Raw genomic sequence first — 19,884 nt, forward strand, 5'->3', positions numbered from 1 at the left:
TGGAGGCACTCGAAGTGATGGATGTTTTTTCCTCCGGGTCATGGTTGTTTATTAATATTATTTTAGCAGGGAAGATGCATAAACTTGGAATGCAGAAGTAGAACGTGCCTGCGGACAGGGCTGGGAGTGACCCGAAGGTGCCCCCTGAGTGTGAGGAGAGCCATGTAAGGAGCTGAACACCGGGTCATACTCCCGCCTACTACATGGGCCTGTGTCCTTGTGCGCGCGACTGTAGCATAATATTGTGCAAACATGATCATCGGGCCTGTGCTTTTCAGAATATAATCTAATTTCATATATTCTGCAGGAAATCTCATAATATTGCTTATATTTCTATAGTCGCCTTTCCAAGAGTAAAATGAAACAAGCATTGGCAAAGCCAATAGATCTCATCCTTGTGATCTCTTGGGTTTGCCAATGGTTTTTGGCCGTGCTGCCAGAATCCCTGATGCTGTGAAATATGGATAAAGTTGAAACAAAAAAAATCTTTGATGCAGCCACAACACTCGAGGTGGAAGCAACATGAGTGGGGGGAGGGGAAGCAACACAGAGGGTTCAGGTGGAGTAAAGTAACATGGAAGGCAAAGGGAGGAAATAGGGAGAGCCACAACACACACATGACAGAAAGTAACACAGGTGCAAGGGGAGAGAAGCACACGAGGAAGACAGCTGAAAAACACATGCTTTCCAATGGAGTGCCTAACACAAAGGAAATAAATAGTGCTTGAAAAGCAAGCAGCGAAAGCAGAGCTTCTAGCCAATCACAGATATGGTAAAGAGGCAGTCCTCCATGGGAGGGACAAACACAAGACTGGAAAGTTACAACATGAATGAGAAGCAGCCAATGAGAGTGAAAGGAAAGCAATACAGTGGTGATCAATGGTTGGTCTCCAAGCCCCTCTCTGTTCTTGGTAGGCCACAATATGCCTCGCAGCAGTGCACGTGCTGACCAGGAAGCTCGACCTAGAAATAGCAAGCACTTTTAAAGACCATAAAACAATTATTTCACCTCTCCTGAATCTGTATGTTTATATTATTCTAAAAAACAATAATAAAGTGCCATGACACAGTAAGTGATGTAGGCACTTGGGTCATAGGTGACATACGCACCGCAGCAAATGCCCAGCAGGAGCCGCAGTTGCCCTGGTCCTTCACCGAGGTCACACAGTTCTCATCCCTCCAGTCCACGTGAGCGGGCAGCGTGTGCGCGCTCCACCTCTTGGACACGCTCTTGGGTTTGATGGTTGGGATCTTGAGGCAAGACATTGATTCCAGCTCAGATCGCGTCTGCAAAAATAAAAAATACATGAGAGAGGATTAAAGAGAGGAGACTGGAAGACATAGAGAGAACTTGAGGCAGAGAATCTAGGAGAATTGATTGAAAGTGAGAAAAAGAGCTTAGGAGCAGCTATACGAAAATGATTGAGAGAAACAGCAAGAGGATTAAAGAGAAGGAAGATAAGCCATAGGTGTAAGACAAGAGAGCAGCAGGAGGGAGGTGAGACCCCAAGAACTAGAGGTCAAGTCAAAAAAAGGAGAAAGAAGGGCAAAGTAAAATGAAGTGAAGGGAAGAGAAGAGATAAGGAGTGAAGGGACAGAAACTAAAAGACAAGAGAGAGTCCTTTGGTAAAAGAGAGTGAAAGCGAAAGCTTAGTTTGTCTTCGATGTAAAGCATCCACCTGAGTAGAGACTTATTGAACATGATGCCTTCAAAGTGGACTCCACCCCTTCTGGCTTACAATCTGGCAACAAACATAGCTTTTCCCATGGGTGGGGGCTGTTGCTACACAGGACCTACCTTCTAAACATTAATTTCAGTCTCTTTGGAATGTTCTAGAATGGCGCACATTGTCTCTCTACCACTTCAGTAGGATGAATACCAAGATGATGGACAGTTCTAGGGCAGTTGGAATGAAAGTGGATGGAGCAGGATTCCTACCTCAATGGCCTCTGGTCTCTGACCTCCAGTCAATCAACAGAAGTAGAGATGTCTGGGTCACAATGGGTAGTCAGGCCAGTGTGGTGTGGCCACGCTCAGAGATCCTACATGAGGTCTTATTAACAATTAGTTAAAAAGACATGACTTTTCTATGCAGGATAGTGGATTAAAAAACAATAAAGTGTCAAAAGTAATATTAAAATCAAAATCCACAAAAATGTGAACTTGGGAAAGAATAAAACAATAACGCATTTCCATGTTTACCCTTAATGGCCACTGGCTTAATAGTGCACTGGGATTTATCACTGACGTGGAAGAGGCCAATGATGCTGCAAACAGCCAGAACGTCTGGGGAAGGGTCACTTGTCTTGTACTGCTACACACTGCACCACTGATGTGGCACTTGAGTGAAGAGGCTGATGGGCGTATGGGCAGCAGGGCATCCTCTTGAGCAAGCATGGTCTTCTTACTCTTCTATGGCTCTGTGGCATTCTGGCATCCTCTTGAATGAGGCATGGGATCTACTACCTCTTCTGTGGCCTCCAGTCATCCTTGTAGAGCAGACATGTGGTCTTCTCCTTCTACTGAGGCTCTGTGGCATCCAGGCATCCTTTTCTGTGGCTCTGTGGCATCCAGACATCCTCTTGGAGAAGGCAGGGGGTCTACTTCCTCTTCTGTGCCCCTGTAGCATCCAGGCATCTTCTTGGATCAGGAATTAGGTCTGCTTCCTCTTTTGTGGCATCCAGTCATCCTCATGGAGCAGGCATGGGGGTCTTCTACCTCTTCTGTGGCTCAGTGGCATCCAGGCATCCTCTTTGAGCAGGCAGGGGGTCTACTCCCTCTTCTGTGGTTCTGTGGCATTCAGACATCCTCTTAGAGCAGGCATGGGGTCTTCTTCCACTTCTGTGCCTCTGTGACATCCAGGCATCCTCTTGGAGCAGGCTAGGGGTCCACGCTCTCTTCTGTCCCTTTGTGGCATCCAGACATCCTCTTGGAGCAGGTACAGGCCCACTCCCTCTTCTTTGCCCCTGTGGCTTCCAGGCATTATTTTGGAGCAGGCAGGGGGTCTACTCCCTCTTCGGTGGAATCTAGGCATCCTCTTGGAGCAGGCAGGGGGTCTTCTTCCTCTTCCATGGCTCAGTGGCATCCAGGCATTCTCTTGGAGCAGGCACAGAGCCTTCTCCCTCTTCTGTGACTGTGTGGCATTCAGACATCCTCTTGGTGCAGGCAGGTGGCTTCCCCCTCTTCTGTGGCATTCAGGCATCCTCTTGAGCAGGCAGGCTGTCCTCCCCCTCCTCTGTGCCTCTGTGGCATTCAGGCATCCTCTTGGAGCAAGCAGGGGGTCCTCTTCCTCTTCTGTGCCTCTGTGGCACCCAGGCAGGGGTTCTACTCCTTCTTCTGTGCCTCTGTGGCATCCAGGCATCCTCTTGGAGCAGGCAGAGGTTGACTCCCTCTTCTGCACCCATGTGGTATCCAGGCATTCTCCTGGAGCAGCCCAGGGGTCTACTCCCTCTTCTGTGGCATCCAGGCATCCTCTTGGAGTAGGCATGGGGTCGTCTTCCTCTTCTGTTGCTCTGTGGCATCCAGGCATCTTAATTGAACAGGCATGGGGTCTTCCTCCTCTTTAGTGCCTCTGTTGCACCCAGAAAGTCCTGGATGGTGATCTTAAACCAGTCTGTAAAATATATCCACAGATCCCACTATTACTGGTCTCCCTTTAACTTCTCGATGATGTGAGTCTCACGCTTACTGGCACCAATTTTCTGCCACAGTGATTTGTCTGGAAAACTCCATGCTGCCTCAGGCCAGCTTCAAGGTCAACCATTGTAGCCCAGTGTGCTTCAAAGGTACTGCAGCATCCTTAATACATGCCTCCATTTTATTGTGTCACCACTGAAGAACCTCAGCTTGCCAAGATTATGTGCTGCAAGATTCTACACCTGGAGTGCACACATAGGACACAGCAGCTGGAGATGCACAGTAATCCCCGATGATGTGATGAAATCTTTAAAGTGCACACCCTGGAACGTCAATCCATATACTGCTCAGCTCTGTGGATTTCAGAAGGATCTTCCTTGCTTATGTGAAGCTGGCACAGTGGGTGACAAGTGGTCACCATTGATGGTTTAGGCTCTTCATCCTGGACTTTCCCCAGGGTGACATCTGTGCCCCTCCTGCCAAGCACGGTTAGGCACAGGTTGAAGGTAAATGTTGATGTCAGCTCGTAGGAGTTCTGAGCTGGGTCTCTGGCTCCCTGAAGGTCTAACTTCAGACATTCAATCCCCTTGCCCCCTAAGAGTTGGACAAGCGAGCACACCTGCAGGTGGCATATCCCAGATGTCCTCAGGATCCAGGACAGGCCCAGAGTTCACCATCTCAAGTACCGCAAGTAGTGTCACCTGAATGTAAAGAGAGCTGGCATCTCACCGGGTGCCAACAAACATACAGGAATTGGGTGTAGGACTAACTTCACCTTTCACAGACTGAAAAGATTTTTTTAGTTTTTAAAGGCTCTTTATCAACATGCTTGAGTTTTTGTGCCAGAGGTTAGAAGCAAGAGCTAATGTTGAGCTCCTTATCACTACTTGTACTCCTCATTGAAAAGCATATCCCAGTGAAGCATTCTTGGCAGAAGAGGTCAGAATGTATTCCTTGTTGTCAGGTTGTGTTACTCCACACTTCACTGAATGGCACATCCAAGCACCCGCCCATCAGCCTCCCACAAGTCATTCTGCTACAAGGTACACTCGCCACAGATGAGCCACAGATATTGCCGTTCAGGATTTCTGTGTGTGGGTTCAAATTGTCCACTTTAATGGATCTCTATCTTATCTGTACGCGCTGCATCACTTGGCCATAAATTTGACCCTTCGCACCTCTACCTAAACATTAATTAGTTTAGGGGGGTGTGGTTCTGATGTTTTTCTATGTTTGGGTCACCATGAGTTTTAAGGAAAAGCGATGGCATGGCGCTCATGTGATGGTTAGGGGACCAGTCTGATTCTCTGATCCTGGTTGACTAACAAACCAACTTCATCCACAGATGTCCCCAACTACCTAAACCGGGCCATTAACAGGAAAAGGGTCAATGAGTAAGTAAACAAATATATGGGGTAGTCACCCACTTCATCCTGATGTCCACCAGCTGGCAGATGAGGAAAGCCATGGGGGGCTGAGAGATCAGACTTTACCATGCAGTATTGCTGCAGTGCGGGGTGTCCCTCTCTTAACTCCACCTCAATCTGTAACAATGGTAGATAGCTCTGCTGTTCTCCACTGTGAAACGGGTCTCCGGGTCAGTGTACAAAAGAGTGAGTGGCAGAAAGTGGCTCTCTCGGCATGCAGATTGGCACTACCTTGGATCTCCCCTGGATCTTGCCTCTACATTACCTGTGCTTTTAAGAGGGTGATCACACACTCCAAAACAACTGTACAGTGATGAATTTACCCCAAGTGTGCGATCCAACTCATAATTTATTCAGAAGGTGTCCACCTGACAATACTCGTCGATAAGCCCCTGCCCATGCTTCTGCTGCAGTGCTTGTTTAATGTAAAATGAGGTTAGTCTTGGCAGTGGCATCTGTGTGACTGTCCCTCCTCAGCCCTTCCTACTTGGAACACCCTGGGCCCCTGTGCAGTCCGAGGAGAGGGATGGTGGAAGCCCTCACAGGAGGAGCAGGAAGGTCACACCCAGAAGTGGAAGGACCTCTGCGTGGTGATTTTTCTCCTACTCTTTTAGGATAGTCATGAGTTTGGCACTGTTGAAGGGGCTGCAGGAATAGGGGGTTACTGCAGGGCATTATCTGAGAAGGAACATCCTCAGCCATGTACCCTGCCACAATAGGGCTAACCAGTTTCCCTGGATGTAAAGGCTTGACCAAAAGCTAAGCAATAGCCAAACCCTCTTCCTCTTGATGCTGGATGGTTAGGACCCAGAAGTTTATGGTCTTTTCCTGACTTCTTCACCAGTTCTTCTAACTGCCACAAACAGTTTGTTCTCATTAAAAGGGAGGTGCCTCAAGGCTTCCTTCTGTGTGCTGTCTCCTATCCATGACTTCATCCTGATGTTCCTCCTGGCCTCCGCTGTTGGCCCAGAATCCAATGAAGCTGTACAGATTATCAAACAATATTTTCAACAGCAGTCTTACCACTTAGTGCATCATGAGAGTCTGTCAGTGCCATCTTCTCCTTGCTGGAGCTGCTCTGCCAATGTCTGGCAGTCTTCAAGGAGAGCTTGGATAGTAGCGGTCACATAGGTTCCAGCCCTTAGAGGAACTTTTGATGCTGAGCATTGCCTTTTAGTGGCTCCTTCACATTTCTTGTCAGTGGCATCTGATGGAGTGTCGTCCTCAGATATAATGAATCCACCAGAGTCCAGCCCTCTCCATCAAAGTGTAAACCTTAATGTTCATGCCAAAATCTTCTTGAAATTTAACTAGAGATAATGTCTAGAAAGGAACCTTAGAAAGTTAGGTTTTTTCCACATCTGCCCACTCTCCAGACAGAGGGCCTCTGTTTGCTTTATTTACTGGTAAGCATTCAGGCTCTTCTTTTGCTTGTGAGGGCACTTCCACCTAAGCAAACCTTTCTCTCAGGTGTGTGGTGACTTTTTTTTAGGTCGCCCCCCTGAATGTACCTGGCAGTCTGCTCGCCTACCTATTTGGACACATCTATGTCAACGTCTTAAGTGGCCTTGATCCTTTTAGGTATGAAAGGGCCCTCTGTTGTTGGAAAGGTGGCCTCTACCACCTTATTTGTCATCAATTGAAGCAGGTCCATGTCTGGCTGGGGGGAATCAGGGCCAGAAATCACCTTGAATGTGCAATGGCTCTTTTCTTCTTGTGAAATCCGTTTTGATTTCCTCCACCATATGAGCTGAAGGGTTGAAGATCATGTGGGCATGAAGATTGCATCCATCCTTCTGTGTGTCCATGTGGTTGGTGTGTTAATCTGTCTTTTTACCCCTGTCCTTCTAAGTGTGCCTCCATTTCTGGTGCTTGACTGCATGTTCCTAGTGAAGCATTGAAGGTCCACTGATGAGTGTGTGAACATGTGTGTGAACATGTTTGTGTGTGTGAGCACATGTAAATGTGTGTGTGAGCATGAATGTATGCAAGTGAATTGTGTGGTGTAGGAAAGTACCATCTTGCCTGGCATGTTACCCCCATTTTTACTTATGTGTCATTTTTTTGCCTGTCTCACTGGGATCCTGCTAGCCAGGACCCCATGGCTCATAGTTGTCCCCTGAATGTGTGTTCCCCGTGTCACTGAGACTCTGCTAATCAGAACCTCAGTGCTTATGCTCTCTCTGCCTTTAAAATTGTCACTGACAGGCTAGTGACCATTTTTACCAATTCTAATTGGCACACTGAAACACCCTTATAATTCCCTAGTATATGGTACTGAGGTACCCAGGATATTGGGGTTCCAGGAGATCCCTATGGGCTGCAGCATTTATTTTTCCACCCATAGGTAGCTCAGACAATTCTTACACAGGCCTGCCACTGCAGCCTGAGTGAAATAACGTCCACGTTATTCCACAGCCATTTTACACTGCACTTAAGTAACTTATGAGTCACCTATATGTCTAACCCTCACTTGGTGATGGTTAGGTGCAAAGTTACTAAGTATGAGGGCACCCTAATACTAGCCAAGGTGCCCCCACACAGTTCAGGGCAATTTCCCCACACTTTGTGAGTGCGGGGACACCATTACACATGTGCGCTTCATATAGGTCAATACCTATATGTAGCTTCACAATGGTAACTCCGAATATGGCCATGTAACATGTCTAAGATCATGGAATTGTCCCCCATGCCAAATCTGGTATTGGGGTGCCAATCCCATGCATCCCCGGGGCTCCAGCATGGACCCCGGTTACTGCGAAACCAGCTCTCTGGGGTTTTCACTGCAGCTACCACTGCTGCCAACCCACAGACAGGCTTGTGCCCTCCTGGGGTCTAGGCAGCCCAGTCCCAGGAAGGAAGAACAAAGGATTTCCTCTGAGAGAGGGTGTTACACCCTCTCCCTTTGGAAATAGGTGTTAAGGGCCTGAGAGGAGTAGCCTCTCCTGGCCTCTGGGAATGCTTTGAAGGGCACAGCTGGGGCTCTCCTTGCATAAACCAGTCTACACCGGTTCAGGGATCCCCCAGCCCCTGCTCTGGTGCGAAACTGGACAAAGGAAAGGGGAGTGACTACTCCCCTGTCCATCACCACCCAGGGGTGGTGCCCAGAGCTCCTCCAATGTGTCCCAAACCTCTGCCATCTTGAATGCAGAGGTGTGAGGGCACAATGGAGACCTCTGAGTGGCCAGTGCCAGCAGGCGACGTCAGAGACCCCTCCTGATAGGTGCTTACCTGACTAGGTGGCCAATCCTCCTCTGAGGGCTATTTAGGGTCTCTACTGTGGGCTTCTCTTCAGATGATGAATGCAAGAGCTCACCAGAGTTCCTCTGCATCTCTCTCTTCAACTTCTGCCAAGGATCAACCGCTGACTGCACCAGGACGCCTGCAAAACTGCAACAAAGTAGCAAGAAGACTACCAGCGACATTGTAGCGCCTAATCCTGCCGGCTTTCTCAACTGTTTCCTGGTGGTGCATGCTCTGGGGGCTGTCTGCCTTCACCCTCCACTGGAAGCCAAGAAGAAATCTCCTGTGGGTCGAGGGAATCTTTCCCTGCTAACACAGGCACCAAACTTCTGCTTCACCTCTCCTTTGGGTCCCCTCTCATCGTGACGAGAGTGGTCCCTGGAACACAAGAGCTGATACAAGTGACCCCGACAGTCCAGTGGTCCATTTGTCCAAATTTGGTGGAGGTAAGTCTTTGCCCCCCACGCCAGACAGTAATCCTGTCTGCGTGAACTGCAGCTGCTAGGGCTTCCGTGCACTTTTGCAAAGAATCCTTTGTGCACAGCACAGCCCAGGTCCCCAGCCCTCCGTACTGCACTGCTCAACTCACTGAGTGACCACCGGCTTCGTGGGACCCTCCTTTGTAGTGTTGAGACGACCGCTGTGCTCAGTTTTCTTGAACCTGTGTTCAAGTACTTCTGTGGGTGCTGTCTGCTTCTGCGGGGGCTCTCTGTGTTGCTGGGCACCTCCTCTGTCTCCTCTCCCAAGTGGCGACCTCCTGGTCCTTCCTGGGCCCAGGCAGCTCCCTTTTTCTTCAACTGCAACCTTTGCGGCTAGCAAGGCTAGTTTGTGGTTTTTCTGCGAGGAAACAACTCTGCATCCTCCAGCACACCGTGTTACACATTCTGTGCAAAAGAGACGTTCCTGCCATCTTCTATTGTTGCAGAATCTTCAGCTTCTTCCACCCAGAGGTCGCCCTTTTGCACCTTCATCCGGGATTTAGTGGGCTCCTGCCCCTCCTGGACACTTTTGTGACTCTTGGACTTGGTCCCCTTCCTTTACAGGTCCTCAGGTCCAGGAATCCGTCTTCAATGCTTTGCAGCCTGTTATGGTCTTTGCAGAATCTCCTATCACGTCTTTAGTGTGTTTCTAGGGAAGTAGGGTAACTTTACTTCTACTTTTTAGGGTCTTGGGGTACCTTGGACACTCTTAGTGTTTTCTTACATTCCCAGCGACCCTCTACACACTACACTCGGCCTGGGGTCCCTAAGTGGTTCACATTCCACTTTCTTAGTATATGGTTTGTGTTGCCCCTAGGCCTATTGTATCCCATTGTATTCTACAATGTTTGCACTACTTTTCTAACTGTTTACTTACCTGTTTTTGGTTTGTGTGTATATTTTGTGTATTTTACTTACCTCCTAAGGGAGTATATCCTCTGAGATATTTTTGGCACATTGTCCCTAATATAAAGTACCTTTATTTTTAGTAACTCTGAGTAATGTGATTCTTATGATATAATGCTATATGATATAAGTGGTATAGTAGGAGCTTTGCATGTCTCCTAGTTCAGCCTAAACTGCTTTGCCATAGCTACCTTCTATCAGCCTAAGCTGCTAGAAACACCTCTATTCTACTAATGAGGGATAACTGGACCTGGCACAAGGTGTAAGTACCCTTGGTACCCACTATAAGCCAGGCCAGCCTCCTACATGTGGTGTGCTCATGCATGTGTGTGTGTCTGTGTGTGTGCGGGCACGTGTGAGTCCATGTACGTGTGTGTAAGAGTGTGTGCAGGCACATGTGTCTGTGTGCATGTGTTTACCTGCATGACTCATGGCTTGTGGCCATGTGAGTATGTGCTTGTGAGCAAGGGTGAGTGGAGTGCAGGTACGTGTGTGTAAGCGTGTAAGCGTGTGTGTGTGTGTGCATTGTGTTTACATGCAAAAGTAAATGCAAACATCAAGTTACAGTAAATACAGAGATCCGTGATGATGTCATTGAACGGGGAACGATCAGGTGAAAAACAATACATATGATCTGGAGGCAAAAAACCACGAAGATCAGAAGATGCAAAGATCGAACACCAGAAACACAAAGGTCAAGGAGCAGGAAATACGCAGGTGAAACACAGGAAATGCAAAGACCTAACTCCTGAAGATCGAACACAAGGAAATGTAAAGATGAAACGCTAGGAATAACCCGGAAATGCAAAGATCAGACACCAGGAAACCCAAATATGAGATATTAAACAAATGCAAAGATCAGACACCAGGGAACCCAAATATGAGATATCAAACAAATGCAAAGATCAGACACCAGGAAACCCAAATATGAGATATTAAACAAATGCAAAGATCAGACACCAGGGAACCCAAAGATGAGATATTAAACAAATGCAAAGATCAGACACCAGGGAACCCAAATATGAGATATTAAACAAATGCAAAGATCAGACACCAGGGAACCCAAATATGAGATATTAAACAAATGCAAAGATCAGACACCAGGGAACCCAAATATGAGATATTAAACAAATGCAAAGATCAGACACCAGGGAACCCAAATATGAGATATTAAACAAATGCAAAGATCAGACACCAGGAAACACAAATATGATATATAAAACAAATGCAAAGATCAGACACCAGGAAGCCCAAATATGAGATGTTAAACAAATGCAAAGATCAGACACCAGGAAGCCCAAATATGAGATGTTAAACAAATGCAAAGATCAGACACCGGGGAACCCAAATATGAGATGTTAAACAAATGCAAAGATCAGACACCTGGAAACCCAAATATGCGATGTTAAACAAATGCAAAGATCAGACACCAGGAAACACAAATATGATATATTAAACAAATGCAAAGATCAGACACCAGGAACCCCAAATATGAGATATTAAACAAATGCAAAGATCAGACACCGGGAAACCCAAATATGAGATGGTAAACAAATGCAAAGATCAGACACCAGGGAACCCAAATATGAGCTATTAAATAAATGCAAAGATCAGACACCAGGAAACCCAAATATGAGATATTAAACAAATGCAAAGATCAGACACCAGGAAACACAAATATGATATATTAAACAAATGCAAAGATCAGACACCAGGAAACCCAAATATGAGATATTAAACAAATGCAAAGATCAGACACCAGGAAACACAAATATTATATATTAAACAAATGCAAAGATCAGACACCAGGAAGCCCAAATATGAGATGTTAAACAAATGCAAAGATCAGACACCAGGAACCCCAAATATGAGATATTAAACAAATGCAAAGATCAGACACCGGGAAACCCAAATATGAGATGGTAAACAAATGCAAAGATCAGACACCAGGGAACCCAAATATGAGCTATTAAATAAATGCAAAGATCAGACACCAGGAAACCCAAATATGAGATATTAAATAAATGCAAAGATCAGACACCAAGAAAACCAAATATGAGCTATTAAACAAATGCAAAGATCAGACACCAGGAAACCCAAATTTGAGATAGTAAACAAATGCAAAGATCAGAATCCTATCTGTGGAATGATTAATCGATGCAGTGCACTCACACCCCTTGAGCTTTATTGCACAAACACGTAAACATTGAGATACAGCACGTGAAAAACCTACTTGTATATTCTTTTTAGAATTTTTGGAAATAGTTTTCATTATCATTTGGCAGGTCAGCACCCTTTACATCAAGGTTCAGTTGCTTCTGTTGAATATTTTCTAAAACTCCTCTTACCCTGTCAGCGAAGTGGTTCAGGGCCATTCGGTAGGTGCGGTTGGCCAGGTCTGCCTGCTTGTTGTGGTCCACCACCATCTTCCAGTTCGTCTGCCACCGCTCCCGGCGGACCAGCTCCTCCTCAGGAGTCGTGTAGGCCCTTCCTGCAAATGTAAGTCACCGTGGATCAGTGTGACTCTCAGCTTGGACTGGGCCCTCCTAGTCACTTCACTAGCAGACCTACACACTGCAAAGCTGCAAGGACTTCCAGGGTTCCAGGCCACAAGACTGGTCTTTGTTCTTCTAAACATCACCCTTCCTCTCCTAAATCTCCTTCTTTACCCTCCCAACTTCATCAGTGGCCCATCCCCTGCTCACTGCATCATCACTTCGGGGTTCAGATTCCTTAAACTTCATGCAGCGCAGAGCTGAGGTTAAACGTCCACCTCTACACGGGGCAAACAGAAAAATGGCGCGAGCTCCATTTAGAAAGAGTCATGAGTTGTGCTAAGGTGTTTTGTGTGATGATAAACATTGAGCTTTGGCAGAAGACTTGTTTGCGTAAAATTTGTCCTCGAGGTGCACCTTCCAAAAAACTCTTGGCAATGAAAAGAGCCCAAAATGTGCACAAAATATGTAATTTCATTGAAATTAAACACCGGGCTGTGAATACCATGATATCCGCTTGGCCCTTGGTCAGGCCTGGCTTCATTTGACGCTATCCCCTTGCCTGCGCCTGGCTTCATTGGCGCTATCCCCTTGCCTGGCTTCATTTGGCACTATCTGCCTGGCTTCATTGGCGCTATCGCCTTGCCTGGATTCATTGGTGCAAGCTGCTTTTCCGTGCCTGGATTTATTGGCGCTACCCGCTTGGCCCATGACCCTGCCTGGCTTCATTGGTGCTATCCCCTTGCCGGTGCCTGGCTTCATTGGCTCTATCCGCTGGGCCCTTGATCCAGCCTGGTTTCATTTGGTGCTATCTGCCTGGCTTCATTGGCGCTATCCCCTTCACTGTGCCTGGATTCATTGGGCACTACCTGCCTTGCTTCATTGGCGCTATCCCCTTGCCTGGCTTCATTGGCACTATCCCCTTGCTGTGCCTGGCTTCATTGGTGCTATCCCCTTGCCTGGCTTCATTGGCACTATCCCCTTGCCGTGCCTGGATTCATTGGCGCTATCCCCTTGCCCGTGCCTGGCTTCATTGGCACTATCCGCTTGGCCCTTGGTCAGGCCTGGCTTTATTGGCGCTATCCCCTTGCCTGCCCCTGGCTTCATTTGGCGCTAGGATCTCATGCTAAGCCATACATGCCTCTTCAGTAGATCTACCTTTTGTGCTGTTTTATGAGTGTTTCTGCTGCTCTCGCCCAGCTGTGGCTCCTCTGCATGGATGACACGAGCACTGATGCTTTGGGATGAAAAGACATTGGGAAAGATTTATGAAAAGTGGCACTGAACTTAGTACAGCGCCACTTTTCTTGCGCCCCTCAGCACGCCCCTAATGCCACCATGTGTGCGCTGTATTTAACTGAGGCGCACTATGGCAGTAATTATGATGCTAGTCCGGCGCTTTGCAGGATGAGCCAAACCAAAAAAATGTTGACCCTAATCCTGCAAAGCACCCAGAATCCCATTGTAACCAATGGGAGCCTCCTTTTAACACGCTCTGAGCAGGCGTTAAAAATGCTGATAAAAATGACGCAAAGAAATCTCCAAGATTTCTTTGCGCCATTATTTCAGCTTCCCTAACGGGGGTACGCTCCGCTTGCATACATTATACCTGGCGCAGGCACAAGAGTTTTCAAAGTGGCGCAAAGCATGCTTTGCACCACTTTGTAAATATGGCACAGCGATTTTGGCCTCGTGCCACATTAGCATAAAAAATTATGCTAAAGTGGTGCAAGGAGGTGCTAGGAGCTCTTAAATATGCCCGATTGTTCCCTCTGTTTGCATCAAGTTATTAACACAAAATATAGTTGATCTACGCTTCTGTTGGCATTACAACATCACACCTTGTATGCAGCTTTCTGACGTCTGCAAAGCCACAACTGGAAGCTACACCCCTTCACATGGATGAATGACTTAGCAACAACTTGTAGGAGGTTGGCCTGGTTTGTAGTGGGTAGCTTATGGTACTTACACCTTATACCAGGTCCAGATATCCCTTATTACTGTAGTGTAGTCAGTGTCTAGAGGCCAGGCTCTCTAGTGGTAGCTGTGGATGAGCAGCCAAGGCCTAACTAGGAGACATGCAAAGCTCATTCAGTACCACTGTAGTCACACAGTACTGACACACATGAAATAAAATACTCAGTGTTACAAAAATAAAGGTACTTTATTTTAGTGACACAAGGCCAAAAATACCTTAGAGACTACACTCCCTCAGGAGCAGAAAATATACACTAGAATGCAGAAATACATGTAAAAACAGTTAGAAAACCGTGCAAATAGTGAAAATCACAATTGATAGTAATGGACCTGGGGGACTACAACCATAAACTATAATAATGGAATGCGAAAGTCAGTTTCCCACCTAGGCATGTGTAATCTGTAGAGGGACACTGGTAGTGTAAGAAAACACCAAATGTAAGGAATAGAACCCACCCAAGAGCCCAGGAAAGCAGGAGTAAATCACAGTAAGTTTCCTAGAACACACAAGCACACGTGACAGAAGATAATGCAAAAACCAGAAGAGACTGCAAGACACGAACAATGGATTCCTGGACCTGAAGACCTGTTGAAGAAGGGGACAAAGTCCAAGATGCACTGAAGAGTCCAGGGCGAACAGGAGCCCCTGCTAACCCGGATGAATGTGCAAAAGAAGAACCACTGGTGTGGAAGAGCAGTCAGTACTGCACCCAGGAAAATGGATGTTGATTCCTGGTTGGTGAAGATGATGTCCCATGCCGGATCGAAGATTGCAGTCTGGTTTGCGTCGCTGGATTCAGCCAACAGGCCTTGGCACACGCAAAGCTTGTGGTTAGCAGGAAATGGCGCTGCCCGGGACCAGGAGGGACCTGGTGGCCTCTACCCAGGAGGGGGAGACAAAGGGGGCTCTCAGCAACACAGAGAGCCCTCAGAAGACCAGGCAGCATGCACAGGAGTCCACAGCACAGGCACAAAGAAGGTGCAAATGGAGGCCCATGCAACACGACACAAAGGGATTCCACACCGCCGGAGAACCACTCAGGAAGCTGTGCATCACAAGAAGGAGTGCTGGGGGTCTGAGCTGTGCACAAAGAACTTCATGGAAGGACCCACACAAGCCTTGGCAACTGCAAATCATGTGGTGCACAAGGGTACTGTCTTGTGTGGGGAGGCAAGATCTTGCCTCCATCAAAGTTGGATAGCTGGACCTTGGGACAGTCGGGGTAACTTCAATCTACCACCTGTGTTGCTGGATCCAGGCTCGACATCAGGAGAGGGGATCCACGCCACCGGTCGTCGCTGTAGAGGGGTGCCTGCTGAAGCAGGGAAGTGACTCCACTTCAAGGGAAACTCCTTTGTTCTTCTGGTGCTGGCTGAAGAGAGGCAGTCCTTGGAGGATGCACGACCTGGAAACAGTTGCAGTTGCTGGCAGGAGCTGAAGATACAAAGTTGCCGAAGTCTTCTCTGCTTCTTTGTTGCAGTTTGTAGAGTTCCTGGAGGGTCCAGATGCAGTTTCATTGATAGAAGATGAAGTAAAGGATGCCGAGGATTCCTGCTGGTGTCTTGCAATCCGAATCTGAGGAAACACCCAGGAGAGAGACCCTAAATAGACCTGAAAGGGGGATTGGTCAGCTACACAGGTAGGCACGTATCAGGGGAGGGCTCTGACGACACCTGCTAGCACTGGCCACTTGGAATCCAAGATGGCAAAATGCAGGGACACTCTGGAGATGCTCTGGGCACCACTCATGGGATGGTGATGGACAGGGGAGTGGTCACTCCCCTTTCCTTTGTCCAGTTTCGTGCCATAGCAGAGACTGGGGGTCCCTAAACTGGTGTAGACTGGATTTTGCAAGGAGGGCCCCATCTGTGCCCGTCAAAGCATTTCCAGAGGCTCTGGGAGGCTACCCCTCCCATGACTGTAACACCTATTTCCAAAGGGAGAGGGTGTAACTCCCCTTTCCAAAAGGAAATGCTATGTTCTGCCTTCCTGAGCATCAGCTGCTTGAGCAACAGGAGGGCAGAAACCTGTCTGTGAGGTGGCAGCAGCTGGGGCTGCCTGGAAAACCTCAGAAGGCTGGAATGGCAGTACTGGGGGTCCACTGTGGAGCCCCCAGTGTGCATGGAATTGTAAAACCAATACTAGAATCAGGATTGGGGTATGATTCCCAGGTGTTGGACACCTTACATGGCCATATTCGGAGTTAACATTGTAAAGCTGGACATAGGTATTAACCTATGTCCAGTGCACGCATAAAATGGCATCCCCACACTCACAACGTCTGGGAAAATGGTCCTTGATGACTTGGGGGGCAGCTCTGCTATTGCAGGGGTACCCTCACAAACAGGTACTCTGCGCCCAGACTTCAGGGTTCGAAGGCATGACATATACGTGACTTATAAGTGACCTGGTGCAGTGAAAATGGCTGTGAATGGGTGCATGCCCCTTTTCATGCAAGCTGCAATGGCTGTCCTGCAGAATCCGTTGCATGGGCTCTCTATGGGTGGCAAAAGTAATGGTGCAGCTCATAAGGATCCCCTGGAACCCCAATGCCCTGGGTACCTAAGTACCAAGTACTAGAGACTTACAATAGGGCACCAGTATGCCAATTAGGGATGAAATACTGGGTTACCAGTATGTGGTGACAAATTTGTGAGGGGAGACAGCATAAGCACTGGGGTCCTGGTTAGCAGGATCCCCGTGACACAGTCAAACAACTGACAAACAGGCCAAAATGGGGGTAACCATGCTAGAAAGAGGCTACATTCTCACACGACTTGCCATGCCCTTGACATGCCCTTGTGTTGCTACCTTTAGTAATTCTTAGCTTTTTACATGTCCCAAATTTGGGAATAAAATATGTGTGTTAGAGAACTATGGCAATAGTTTAATTTATTAAGAACATTAATTTGCCCTTATCACGAATTTCATATTAAAATGTCATAAAAAAGATGTTGTGTATATATACTAAAGCACTCACCTGGGTTCACTTGTGGTTCTTACTCAATAAACCTTTCCCAGGGTTCAGAAGTCACAAGGACAGGTTATGAACTAACCGGATGCTTGCACATAACTGCAAATATATGTCTTCAGATGGACACCGTCCACATAGACCTTACTTTCTTCCAAATGTCAAACCAAAGAAAACAGCTGATGCCACAGGAAGAAAACAATGCACAGACTAGGCTCCATTCATGGCGCACAGTGCTCAACACTTCAACAAATCATAAAAACAGCCATTCCATTGGCTGCAGAAGCTGACGCTTATTCGTATAATTTTAAGAGCTCTTGGCACATGAATGTAGCTTGTTCGATTGACAAAGCCAACTTAAAGTCAAAAGAAAACTAAACTAAAATGGAAGTGGGAGACAACAGTCTGTCTTCCATGTATACTGCAACCAGTGAAGAAAGAAAGATCCCTTGAGGAAACTGGACAGAGGAGAGTTCTGGGCAGTAGAGGCATCAGGGCTACCCCAATGACCCATCTCTTTAAAGAACACTACATCACAATGCAGTGTGAGCCCAGTGGCGTGGTGCGAATTAACACTGGCGCACGAGGATCAAAGTATGTTTCTGCAAGTTATGGGGCATATTTATGAGGCCCGTGCTGCACCGGAGTGTCACTTTTTGTGACGCTCCATTGGTGCAGACTACATAATCATATCTATGAGGTCACACAAAGCCACTGTGCATAACCTCATAGATATGAAGTAAAGCAAGGCAGCACATCGCACTGCGTTTCCGTACTCTGCACCAGGGAGATGTTCCATGGGCATTGCAGTGGGATTTCTCACTCAAAACGAATGGATTTTAACGCCGCCCCAGATTTACTAATCACAAAATCTTGGAGAAGCGACAAAACCTTACGCCTCCTGAGGTGAAGTGCAATGAGTACAAATGTATTTATATTTCTTGTTTTTTCTTCTTTCCATGTGTGCTGCATTCTGTAGTGCACAGAAAGTGGAAAATGCCTCTTGGGATTGTTTTTGTGCAGGAAGATGCCCCTTCCTGCACAAAAACAATCCTGCATGCAACAGAGGGACCCTTACACCACCCTTACACCTTGGTGCAAGGGTGTCTGCATTAGCGCTAGCCTGCCAAAACGGTGCCAGTGTAGGGAAAAGAACACGGTGCACTGTTTTGCATAAATTCAGCAAATTCATACCCTTTCACTTCAGCAGCAGTGCACCTCTGAGAAAATAATCAAGGTTTGTTGCATGATCTTGGCGGGAGGATAGGGAAAGAATTTAGGAAAACTAGGGACAAGGGGGCATATTTAGCAAGGTTTTGCGCCACCCTTGCACCAGCAAGTGAAACTAATCAAGCCACGCAAGGCCTCCAAAACAATCTGACCCACTCCATTCCACCTCACTCCAATCTGCCGCAACTTTAATCCAAAAAAATCCTCCCCACTCCGATCCACCCCACTTAAATCTGCCCCACTTCAATCCAAAACTGTCTGTCCCACCCAAATAAACCCCACTCCAATCTGCCCCACTCTAAACCGAAACAATCTGTCCAATCCAACTAACCCAAATCTAATCCACTCACTCTATCCCAATTCACACCACTACAATCCACCCTACTACAATCCAGACCACCCCACAACAATCCAGTCCACCCCAATTCACTGCAGTCCAATATACCCCACTCCAATACGATACACCTCACCCCAATCCAATCCATGCCACCCCAGTCCACCCCAATCCACCCCACCCAACTCCAATCCACCCTAACCCAATCCATTCCACCCCTCCCTAATCCAGTCAACCCATCCCACCCCAATCCACCCCACTCCAATCTGCCCGCTTCAATCCAAAACTGTCTGTCCCACTCAAATAAACCCCAAATCCAATCTGCCCCACTCTAATTCAAAACAATCTGTCCAATCCGACTAACTCCAATCTAATCCACTCACTCCATCTCAATTCACCCCACTACAATCCACCCAACTACAATCCAGACCACCCCACAACAATCCAGTCCATCCCAATTCAACGCAGTCCAATATACCCCGCTCCAATCCAATACACCTCACCCCAATCTAATCCATCCCACTCCACCGAGTCCACCTCAGTCCAATACACACCACCCAAATCCAACTCCAATCCACCCCAACCCAATCCAGTCCACCCATTCCACTCCATTCCATTCCACCCCACTCCAATCCACCCCAACCCAATCCAATCCACTCCATCCTTATACACCCAAATCCACTCCAGTCCACCCCACCGCACATGATCTACCCCAATTAACCCACTTTATCTCAGTTCAGTCCACAGCACTCAATCCAATCTATCCAGCCTACCCCACTCAAACAAATCTGGCTCACTCCAATCCAGCCCACCTCATCTCACCCTAATACAATCCACCCACTCCATCTCAATTTACCCCACTCCAGTACACCACAAACCACCCCACTACAACCCAGTCCACCCCAGACCATTCCAATCCATGCAAGTCCAATCTACCCTACTCCAATTCATCTCACCTCAATCCAATCCATCCCACCCCAATCCATTACAGGCTAATCCACCCTCATCCACCCCAATCCACCCCACTCGAGTCCAATCCACCTAACTCCAAACCAACCCACTCAATTCCAATCCAAATCCACCCTACTCCAATCCAATCCATCCCACTCCAATCAATCCAATACAGTATTCTCCAGTCAAGCCCACCGCTACCCAATCCACCTCAATCCAATCCAATCCACCCA

The 19,884-nt window shown here is 47.4% G+C and overlaps 1 protein-coding gene across 1 annotated transcript in view; it reads right to left on the bottom strand.

Moving 5' to 3' along the window:
* LOC138294049 (cathepsin S-like) overlaps positions 1-19,884 on the bottom strand; it is a 119,375-nt gene that overhangs the window by 36,896 nt on the left and 62,595 nt on the right. The window contains exons 4-5 of the mRNA XM_069233297.1: positions 12,041-12,183; positions 1,111-1,287 (exon numbers count right to left, since the gene is read on the bottom strand). Of these exons, the coding sequence (XP_069089398.1) occupies positions 1,111-1,287; positions 12,041-12,183 (320 nt within the window). The remainder of the gene's footprint in view (positions 1-1,110; positions 1,288-12,040; positions 12,184-19,884) is intronic.

The sequence above is a fragment of the Pleurodeles waltl genome, chromosome 4_2 (genome assembly GCF_031143425.1).
Source record: "Pleurodeles waltl isolate 20211129_DDA chromosome 4_2, aPleWal1.hap1.20221129, whole genome shotgun sequence".
NCBI lineage: Eukaryota > Metazoa > Chordata > Amphibia > Caudata > Salamandridae > Pleurodeles > Pleurodeles waltl.